Below are 11868 nucleotides of genomic sequence, written 5' to 3'. Positions count from 1 at the left end.
AAGCCTGCCTAATGAACAAATGTAGTCTATTTGAATTTAGCCTCATGACAAAAGCTATCTCCAAGTTACAGTCTGTAGGCTACTATACAATATGCTGGTTTGCTTTGTTGGTTTGAATGTATAAACGTTTTGTAACGTTATGTATCGAGAGAGATGTGCTCGCCTGACTGTGCAGACCTACATTTATTCACGTCACATTTGTCTTTTTGTGAGGGGGAGAGCATTAAAGAACACTGCAGACGCTTCATCCTATCTAACAGCTGGCCCCTAGCTGCAACAATAGCTTGACACTTGACAAGTGATTGGCATAAATCATGAAAGACCAAGAAAGGATTTGCTGACAGGGAAATTATTGAGGAGCTGTCAGAATGACAGTCACTGATAAACACAGAACAATCAGTGTCTTAAAAAAATCACAGCATTTTTTTTTTTACTATAGCCTATGCTGCAAACGTGAGATGCACGTCAGCTCTAAAACACAGTTGTGGGACCACTATCAATAAAACGAATCCCCGGCTTAGCTGTTGTGAACCGATAGATTAGGCTACTGATGACGTTTTGATAAACGTGCAGAGAATTTTAAAGTTATCCACAGCGATGTACAAAGAGCGACAGAGTAGCATACATGCCTGTGGTAAAGACTATAATTATGTTACCTCGCGTTGTAAAATTCTTCTGTTGGCCACCTGTAATAGTATACTTTAGTCATTTCTACCCAAATAGTTAAGGGTAGTTATGTTCACGTTACCTGTTAAACACTTTCCTTATCCTCTGATAGAGGGTCGGCGACGTCGTGATGGTCTCCGGAGGAATTGTCTCAATTGTTGTGACAACATGGTTCTGATGTTCGGGAATCATTTTGTAATTTAGAAAAAGAAATACAACAATCAGAAACAACAGGACATTCTGCTTTGCCAAAGAGAATGGTGGTTCGGGATGGACTAGGCTACTCCACGGGAGACGGGATCCGTTTCTTCCCTCTTGTAGCTCACAACCTCAGCAATCCATGTTCACAGGTGAGAGTAGGAATTGGTTGTATTTCCAGTGTAGGTGAAATATTGTCTTGGTGCTTTCTCCAGTTCCTCACGGCAGGTTTATGCAAACTGCACCTGTGCTCCCGCAAGATCTTCAGAGACAACCTCAGCTCCAACAATGTGCATTTTCCGAAAGCCAGATACAGACTGCCGTGGCTGGAAGGCGTTTGGTGTTTGGAAACACACGTGCACAACCTAGCCACCAGAGGGAGTTGTCTCTCGTAAAGTGAGACGTGATAAAGGAGAACATGGTTTTGAGGCTGAGTAGCCTAACCAAATCGCTTACAAAAATATACGTTTCCCTCAATTAGGTATCTATTAACACCCTTGCCATACATTTACAAATGAGAAAACATGTTGTTATGATGGAGCAACTTGAAGGGCCCGTGTTCATTTGGTCTTTCGTTTTTCATTTTAAAAAGAAATACGAGAAAACAAAACAACTACCTGTTTTGTTTGTAATTGCGAGTTTGAATACAGAAATTCCAAAATCGAATACGTTTTAAATCGCACCTACAATCAAATAATTAGATGATGGGTTAGGCTAAATAAAAAATACCATATGTGACTTGGTTATAGACTTCTGCTGTGGAATGTGTCATCAGATCAGTCATCACCACCGCAGAAGGGCTGGGGAAGCTGTTGCTTATGCTGAGCATATGCCCTAGGGATGCTTTGGCTGCTAGATGGAGGTAGGCGGCTCAGTCTCTCTGTCTCATCTGAATGAGCCAGGGGCTGGTAGTGTGCTAGTCTGTCTCAGTGGAGAATCACTGTTGCCTACTTATCTGTACTACATCAGACAGTTTCGCTAACACAATACATGGCCCGACCCACTTGCTTCCCAACTTATGAGAGACCCCCTTCTTACACTCAGGACAATAAAACCATACCTTATGTCATGTCACAAAGTCCTCTCCTTGGCAGTGGGTATCGTATGCCCACCTCTGTCAAGCTCCAGCCTCTGTCAGCACCTGTCTGGCCAGTTCATGCACCTCCCACAGCCGCTCACGCAGGTTACAGCAGTAATCCAGCTCCAGCATCCAGCTCCTCCGGTTCCAGACACTCGTCCACCGGCGTTCAGAGCTCAAAACTGAGCATAAGAGCTGCAGGGGTGCACTGTGTCGACTCCTGGACTGCTATCCGGTGGCCCATAGAACCAGGGGCAGGTGCAGGTCCCAATCACTCTGCCAGTGGCTAGTCAGAATGGTGAGGTTGCCAGATTGCGATTAAACTGTTCCACAAGTCCGGTCCACAAGTCCACACTCTAGGAATGCAACAGGGGAGTTTTTCTTATACCCGGCCACCGGCAGAACTTGCTGAATTGTAGCCATTAGCTGCATTTTGCATCGCAACAAATGACCTGAGCTCATGTTAGTGCTGCCATGGCACTCTATGGTTTGCCATGATTCCTTCAAAACAGGTTTGACATGATCAGGTTTGACATGATCATTTCCAGACAGTCTACTGTCATGCAAAGCATTAGACTATAATCGTGTTTTTAATAATTGTATATATATATACATGGTTTTGTACAACATTTTAATTAGTGAAAGTATATGTAGTTACATACCTGTGTGTGTGTATTAAAATGTTTGGATGCCCATTACTAGATTGTTGAAGTAATAGCCTAATGGCCTAGTATAGCCTAACAGTAGTAGTAATAGTAGTAGTAGCTTAGTAGCAGTGATTTAAGTCTTTAGTGCATTTACTAAACATTTATTGAATATTAAGATGCATGAATGAGTATCAAGCCATGAAATTAACCTGAAATAGTAGTTGAAATCTGGTGAGGGATTGTATTGAAATGTGCTGTTCCTTCACCAAAAAGCACTAGCAACTATGATGGGGCAATTGCATTTCAGAGGTCCAGTCAGTGTGGAGGTGTGTGTGTGTGTGTGTGTGTGTGTGTGTGTGTGTGTGTGTGTGTGCGAATTCACTCGCTCAATATTTACTGCAAGTGTTGGCCAAGAGCGGGTGGAATTTTGGCTGAGCCATTCGCCAAGGAGTAGAGAATTGTTTTAATGATGATGAAAAGGGAGTGCTTCAGCAACATGGCTGCACTTAAATTATGGCTGTCACAATTAAATCTATTTGATCAGAAAGGGCACTGATTTATTGATACCTGCAGTTAACACTGAAAGTTATGTTTCTTGAGGAAAAGATGTGATCTACCTAGTGACTTGCCCGTCGATAGCTCAGTTTTTACAACACAGTATTATGGTACTGACTGAATCATTCACTTCTCATATCATTTTGGTCTGTGCCTATTAGTGATGCCACTAACCAAAATATCACACCTTAAACAAGTGGTTTCCAACACGGAGAATTGTGGGGAACACCAGACTACCTCTAGATCCCCCTATGAAGCCTTTGATGAGAATGAACACCAGACAAGACTTTTGATGGAGGAACTGGACTTTATTCTGCTCAAGCAGTTTGTACATGTCTGAGATACATGACAATCAATATAAGATGACTGTCATGTGACATGACCAAGACAGTTACACTGTGTTTGTCCACAAAAGGTAATTTACCTGAGAGCGGCAAAACCCACAGTGTTATCACGCATGTTGAAGACAGTGTAGTACTCTCTGATGAAGACATCTCCCAGAATCCAAAGGCCAGAACCGACTCCATTGCTGAAGCTATTCTCAAAACCAGTGCTGCAACCATAGTTTTGAGTCTGTAGAAATAGTAATTCATTGGATAAGATCAATAAACAGACTTCTTGTATTCAATAAGATATTCAAATTATTGCTTGGATGAAATTACACTGGGAGCATGTCATTTACAGCTGACCATCCACCTTTTTCTTGTCAAATACAGAGAAATACAGAGATGTCCATACCTGACGGACATAGGCAGAAGAGGGGATAGAAAAGGACCATCCATTGATGTTGAAAGTCACATCAGGCAGGCTTGCAATGGAACTGCAGGGTACCTAGAAGGGGACGTTACAAGAAACATGTTGTTAGTAACGAAAGAACTTTTGAAAAAATAAGAATAAAATCATTGGCATTGCACCATTGTAATGTACCATCATGTATGCTTAAAACTATACAAATAAAAAAATAAATAATAAACTCTGGGATCTAACAAAAGCAGTACTGTTTCATGTCACCATCTGTACTTACCTGACCATTAGGAGTTCCCACTGCACTGTTGAGATTGTTGACTCCGGGTCCAACAATCAAGGAGGTTCCAGTGTCCACAATTGCCTGGCAGCCACTATTGCAAGCAACAACCTTGCCATTGACGGTAATGCTGGAATTTGATTTTAAATAAGTTGTAGGGTAAATTAAGTAACTTGATTTAGAGCTTTGACAGAATCTCTGATATGTCTATTTAACAGTAAACTGAAATTTAGATTATGTGTGTAATATGTAACAAACTATGAAGCCCAAGACCATACAATTCCCATAGAGTAATATTGATACGTAGTTCAAAAAAGGCTCATCAGATATAATAGATGAGATCCACAATTATGCTGCAAAATACTTTAAGTCAACAGTTATGATAGAGCACAATATCATTCATTATGTTGTGTCTCTGCACTTTTGCTTTTCATATAGCTCTTCATATTCTCTTGATTAGAATCCTTTGATACAATTTCATTTTATTTTCATGTTGTGAAGTATAATAGAATAGGTGCATAGAATATGACATCATGTGGCTTATAACATACACATGATAACACACCTCTCCATTGTGATCTGCCAGTAAGTCTCAGAGGACAAAGGAATCCATCTAAATCACCATTCGAACCGGTCGGGGTCATACTCACCAAAGAACCACCTCACTGGCCTAAGTGTCAGGGCTCCTGTAGAAAAACAAATTTGACTATTTTTTTTAAATAATGTTGATAATATTTCTAGAGAGAATTCAGATGAACCTAAGAATTTGTACCTGCTCAGGTAAACGGAGAAGTAGTTATTTTCAATCACACCCTCTTTCACCATGTTGTTGAAGGACTGGCATGACCCCCTTCCACTGCAATGCTGGCATAAAGCCAGACCCAAAGATTACCATTCAGCTTTCATTATAGTACATAAAGGAAGCTCGGATGGCATAACTCCGAACTTTGGTTGACCACCCTTGAGTCCTCCGACCTGGAAGTCACCAAACACGAAGAGGTAAACAAAGGACGCTCACACAATGCAGTATTTAACATTAATCCATCTGTAGTCCACTCCACTTGATCCACTTGATAAACCCACTTAACTCTCGCTACTATCAATAGATACACTATATCAGTACAGTACAGCACCGTTTAGGCCTTATTGTTGGTGCTATATAAATTAATACAATTGAATTGAATTAATACATGTTTGTTATTGCTAGTACGGATATATGAATGAAATCAGCACACCTCAACAGTGTCCGATCCCAAAGAGCCCTGCATGCTGCCAGTTCCATACTGGATGGAGAGGCCCTTTCCAGTACTGACATAAGTAGAGGACTTGTATATATCAAACTTGTTGTGGTTTCCTGCCACAAATGAAGCATCATGTTATTACTGACATCAACGTAATAACAAGTCAACAAAAATAATTCAGCCATGCATACATTATGAATGATAGGTTCTGTCTGATTCTGCAAATAATGTAATGGTGCATGTTAATCCACATTAAACTCTGAGATGTGTAATGTTCTAAGTGAACTTCTCATGTTGGATCCAGTGTTAACATCGGTAACAGAGTATTTGAAAAGGATGTTTGTACACACCACAGGCAGGGCTTTTGCAAAAGGTTGAGGGAACCCAGAGGTTGGCAGAGCCAGTGTCAAAGACCACTGTGAAGGACTGAGGTGGCGTGCCGATGGAAATAACTCCATAGTAAGCAAGCTACAGGGAGAAAGAAAGACAAGCCATTGCACACATCAAAAGACAAACCAATGGCACACTATGTCCATAGTACGATTGTGGAAACGGAGTAGTTCATGTAAACCCCTCACATCAGCATCGTTGGTCATCTGCTCAGCTCCGAACAAATTACTGTCAAACTTGGTCAAGGGGTTGTAGGGGTACCTCAGCCTGAACTCCTCCCACTGGCCCTTCTCCTCCATGATCTCCCTGGTGGTCTTATGCTTAATCAGGGGGACCCTGGCACAAAAGACACAAAAAATGCTTGTTTTCTCCACAACAATCATGGAGTTCATTACACATATGGTTAATGTTTACGTTTATTAAAAGATATTTTATCTAAAGTGATAAACAGTATACATAAATATGATAATCATAATAACAAAATAAAAATACCAAATAATATTAACAACAAGGATAATACTTTTTAAATAGCAAATTACAGTAACTATAGTAATAACACCTAAATTACTGTTAAAATAGATATTGACACGGTCATCAATTGTCCTTGACAAGCTCACCTGACCAGGCACTCAGAGAGTGCCACAACAGCACACAGAACGATGGCCAACTTCATGATGCAGTCTGTCCTGAGATCCACTAAGACTGAGTGAATGACGACAAATTCAAGTTCTTTATATAGAGATCCTTTCAATACCCCCCCCCCCCCCCCCCCTTCAACTTTTATCACTTGGATAAGATCTATTTGGTTCTGCCAAAATGTGTGACATAAGCAGCAAAACAAGAACACGTCCTTGGGATTTTGATTAATTTTGAGTAAATATTTGAGGAACAATTACTTGATAAGGCACAACATGACACAATTTTGAAATGCATTCAAGTGAAATATTTGGTCTGATTAGGCTACTGAATCTTTTTGCTCAGGACTAATGTTGCAGACTCAGCGTGTCCTCACTATTAGTGTAAAATTGCAGTGATGAAAGTTTAACACAACAGGTGGAAGACCAGCAAGTCTTTAACCTCTCCACTAACAACTAGATGTTTTCACCTTGTCACTAATGGTGTGGATGGGCTATGTAAGCCATGCATGTTACATTAGCCTCTGAAGTCTTTTCAATGCCTCAGGGGGCTGCGGAGTCAAGTAAGGTTGGCACTTACCATAACCATAACCCTGTGAGAACACTAAGATCCAATTGAGTGAAGAATACATTATTGCACATACGGCATAAGGGTTTCAATAACTTGGAAGGACTGCATTTCTGTGTCAGACTTATGGACCTAGACATGTTATGCATTCACTTTTGCATGTAGTTTAGCATGTAACTGTGTGTTCTATATTTCTGTATCACTGTTAGCATGACAACCTAATTTCCCTACTGAGGGATCAATAAAGCGCTTCTTTAACCCTAATGTGTTTTTTACCTACAAGGACTTTTACCTACCTACAAAGAATTAAATGGAATGTCTGCAATTCATGAACAAGATATTACAGTTTCAAAGAAAAAACGTTTTTTCCAATTTTGTTATCCAGTGTTTCTTTTTGATCCCATTCCCTGTCGATGAGATGAAACACATTTTCATCACAATCTACTTGTCTGTATACATATCTGATAAATGTATTCCACAGAACATTTAGCAATTGATGGTAATTCATTATCAAATAGTCTAATCTGATTGCACAACAAAGGCACTGGCAAATAAGTTTGTATGTGTTGCATGTGTCGTAGTGCATGAGGTCTGTTATCTTCAGTTGTGATAACATAGAGTGGAGACACACTTGCCAATATGTGGGTTAAATGCATCCAAGCTGTCAAACCCATAACCTTAATAGTGATTAAGATTAATTGTATAATAGTGTTAATGCAGTGGACATGAATATAAACTTCATGTAGTGATTTATGTTAAATTGATTACATAGCCTTTATTGGCCACAATCTTTCATTCCCAAATCAAAGAACTCTCTGGAAGCCGGTAACTACCTTGAACTATTCTTGAACCAGCCCTTTTTTAGCATATGTTAACACAATTATAATACCATATTCTGCATATATTTTGTTGTATAATTCCAAAATGATGTACAGTATTATTATTTAGTCTGCATTAACATTTACTGACAGTTAGTTAAGATCCCAACCCTTTCCAAAAAGCTCCAAGGGCATTATTTTGACCATTTCTGTAGTGTTCAAGATTCTAAAAACATCTTATCACAGAGATAAAAATTACACGATAAACAGTGCGGCTGACTCATTAAAAGCCCTGAATTTAAGGCGTGGTTTTCTTCAACTTAGCGGGTAAGAGGGGAAGGCTTCCAACTGAAACATGACGGTCATTGCGGGATGAAGTTGATCCTTGTTCTGAGAGCCACGCCAATGGTATAGATTGTCTCATCAGGTTAGTTCAGTAGAATTATTTCTTGGTAGCTGTCGCTGTTAGAAGACCACATTCATTTGATCCCTTTTTTGTAGGCAATTTTTGTGACTGAGAGGAAGGTTGTAGGAAGAGTTCTCTCACAGAAGAATATCCTGATGACCAAAGCCCACCTTGGACTGAGCCGCTGACCACTGAGACTGATCAGACTGATCAACACTCATTGTTGAGAACATGGCGTTTTGTCTCAAAATGTCAATGGGTAATTCTGCTAATGTAATGTTTTCTCTCTGCTGTTTTAGCATTTTAACCTATCCACCTTCACCTCTGTGGTTGCCCAATCTGGACTGAGTATAAACAGACTCCTTTCACCTGTAGACTTAAGCTGAGCAAGAAAGGACACACAGTGCGCCATTACAGATGACATCAGGGTAGTTTATTTCTGGCTGTTAGGTGTATGCAGGTAATTTCACGCAGTAGTGTTTCTCCTGTGTCCTGGGTGTTTGAAAATCAACTGAGATAACACAGCTGATGTAAAAACACTGTCATGTTTGACAGCAGTGAAATGTTGGGAGCCCTTATATTTCACCCATGCTGGGAGGGGCTGACTCCTGCACAATGTACAACACAAAATAAATGTGTTCCCTTCACAGCTCCGAGTCTATTTTTGCAAGGGTTCTCAAATGCCTCTTGGCACTTTTGTGTGGTTTACTGATAAACACCTTTCCATACTATAACACATTTCAAATAAAAGTTTTGGTCAGACTTAAAAAAAACACTCCACACGGTACAGCCTCTCTCACATTGACCTGACCTCGACATCACTGACCTGTACACACCATGTTTTTATTTTGTGTATTCTTATTCCCACATTTTCCATCATTCTCTCTCTCTCTCTCTCTCTCTCTCTCTCTCTCTCTCTCTCTGTCTCCACACTCTCAAATGTTCTTGCTTCTCTTTTTTTTCTATTCCCACCCTCTCCCTCACTCCCCCACCCTTATAATCCCTCTTGCTGCCAAGTAGCTGCGCTCTTCTCAACCCGGAAAAGACGGGGTTGTTTTCAGTGCTGTCACTCAACCAGACGAAGCCCCACGAGTCAAAGCCCATCAGTAGTTTCTTGGCAAAAACATTCTGTTTATATATAAAACAGCTCGCAGGGTTGGATGGTGTTATCAAAGGCTTTCCAGATTACACTCTGAATTCCATGACTAATAATTGCATTAAAAAAACATGCAACTGTGAAAGCACTGATGTGAAGTCTGTAGAATGACAGGCTACAGCTTTATGCTGCTAGAATAAGCAGCAGCAAGGTGTAACTATCCATCCAGACATCTTCAGATTTCCATTCTGCTGTCAGAGTTCATCCATTTGCAATCATTGTCATTCAGCTGGTATTGAATGTGGTACCGACAAGGTACTGAAACCCTTGTCTGGGACTAAGCAGTCCCTCCCGAAGCTCTCTCCTGCCCCCTGCTCCCTGAGCTCTGCACTCTACCACGCACCAACCTGCTTTGCTTCTACAAGACCTCATCGCCTAGCAACAGCCGTACTCATTAAACCTGGTTGGACGTGTATCCACCGAGAGCACACTGAACAGCCAGCGATGAGGCTGGCAGCCCTACGAGGGTTGAGATTTTTTTTCACCCCCCCCCCCCCCCATGGTCCAACTATCCACCCCTTCTAGCTCGAGAGTATCACACTGATTAGTTCCTCTACCTGCTCAGTCAAAGGTGAAGCCGAGGAAAAGGCCTTGCAATTACATGTTTCTGGTGATGAGACTGACAAGGAGTTTTTCACACAGGCACTTTTCATAATGACCTAATCTTCCTCTTTTGATGTGTCAAATCAAAAGATGATTCAGGCTGTATGTTAGTTATTGAGGCTGTCAAGTTTCAAGTGTGTCTTCTAAGAAATGCTCGCTTAGCCCAACGTGGCCATTTTGTTCAGTGATTTCCATCTGCACAATCCACACTTCATGTTCTGGTTGTGACCATACAAAGAGCATATCTAAACTGTTTTCTGAGCTCCTTTGTGAAAAAGAAATTGGTTCAAGAATAATTCTGAAAAAAAAAAAGAAATAGAATAGAAGATGGGCTCTGGCTGGCCTCTCGCAAGGAGCGAACTCTTTGTGTAACTTGCAAGGCTACGTGGGCACCAGACATGGGCGACAGCTGATGATAAATGAACACAGAGGCTCTTCAAAATCTGAAGAATTTTGAGCATGAAATCGCCCTTGCCTAACAGTAATGAGGCGTGACAAGGCCATGACTGTGCATGCTTGGTAATGAGCTGTTTAATGTTTTCATGATGGGAAGAGTCGTCAGAGGCGTCTTCTTCAAATGACACAGGGCCTTAGGATGAATTTGTGTTGGTTTCAAGACCATATCAACACGATACAATATACTGTGCATTATATGTGTTGTACACCTATGGTTTGTTTTCACGTAACAGGACAGCATGTTGAATTACAATTCTCCACCGGTGAGAACAATGTATTCCTGGACAAGACTAATACTAAACTGACACAGGCACCCATTCTGGGAACTCAAATACTTTGGTGTAATTGTGGAACGAGTCATCTTGATCATAAAGCATTGCACTCTAAACAAAGTCTCATACCTCTACACCTGCACCATTTGTTGTCTACAATCCCTGCACAGATAGTAAACACCAGCCTCTCCAGGGCATAATATGTGACAGTAGAGATCTAGCAGCTCGTGTGAGCACCTGGACACTGGCAGTCCCGCTGTTTGTCCAGACAATCGGTTGAATTGATCCACTCGTTCTCAATAGCTCCCCGTGGCTAATGAACTCGATTCCCGACAGCTTCAACTAAGGCCATGCCACAGGGACTCCAGAGCATCAATTACAGCTGATTAGCTGGTCTTCTTTGTGTTTCGTGTGTGACATCCCTCCAACTCAACTCAACTCAACTCAACTCACAGGCACTTCCTGGTATATGCCTGCGCGTGACGAGAGCCGACAGCCTGACAAGAGCCGTGGGTGATGTGGAAGTAGGTTCAGATGACTCTGTGTTACATGTAATGGGGTAATGGGAAGAAAGTCAGGGTTCAGGTGGATGTTCATTAAGTGTTATTCATGAAATGCTATCATACAGATATGCTTTCACCCATCACTTCTCTCTCGTTCTCTCTCTCTCTTTCTCTCCGTGTTGTCATGGAAACACATAATCAGGAGGAGCAGCTGATGTTATCCGACACATTGAGTGTGTGTCTGTGTGATTCAGAACAGGTTCCATCCACCGTTGTTTTGCAGGGTGAAAGGTGATTTAGAATTCCCGGAGAGACTCCGGGGAGGTCAGCCGCTCCTCGGAGGTTTGGAGTCATCCCTTAAGCCCGAATTATAGATCTGCGTCGGTGTCCGTCCGTTTTACGGATGGGCGGGGAAACAGATTCGGACGGATTCGGACGTACTGTTTTTGATTTTGATTACACTCTTCTCCACACCGCTGATACTTTAGATGGAGAAGAAGCTCAGAGAATTTAGAATAGGCCTCTACCAAATAAACCAATAAACTTCAGAAATAAAGCATTCAGTGTCAAAAATACCCCATTTAACTTTTTATCATTAATAATTTTCAAATCTTATATAATCCTACAATCAGTTCTATTACTATTGAAAGGA

At 41.2% G+C, this 11868-nt stretch overlaps 1 protein-coding gene and 1 pseudogene across 1 annotated transcript in view; both read right to left on the bottom strand.

The window, feature by feature from the left end:
- The window catches only part of slc35f1 (solute carrier family 35 member F1), an 86575-nt gene extending 85288 nt beyond the window's left edge, over positions 1 to 1287 (bottom strand). Inside the window, exon 1 of the mRNA XM_012829518.3 lies at positions 749 to 1287. Coding sequence (XP_012684972.1) covers positions 749 to 858 — 110 coding nt within the window. The 5' untranslated portion in view covers positions 859 to 1287. The remainder of the gene's footprint in view (positions 1 to 748) is intronic.
- A 2144-nt stretch (positions 1288 to 3431) lies between these two features.
- On the bottom strand, positions 3432 to 6492 carry LOC105901736 (annotated as a pseudogene).
- Between the last annotated feature and the right edge of the window lie 5376 nt (positions 6493 to 11868).

Source organism: Clupea harengus, chromosome 15 (genome assembly GCF_900700415.2).
Source record: "Clupea harengus chromosome 15, Ch_v2.0.2, whole genome shotgun sequence".
Classification (NCBI taxonomy): Eukaryota; Metazoa; Chordata; class Actinopteri; order Clupeiformes; family Clupeidae; genus Clupea; species Clupea harengus.
Note: the sequence above shows the minus strand (reverse complement) of the source record. Positions and strands in the feature narration are given on the sequence as shown.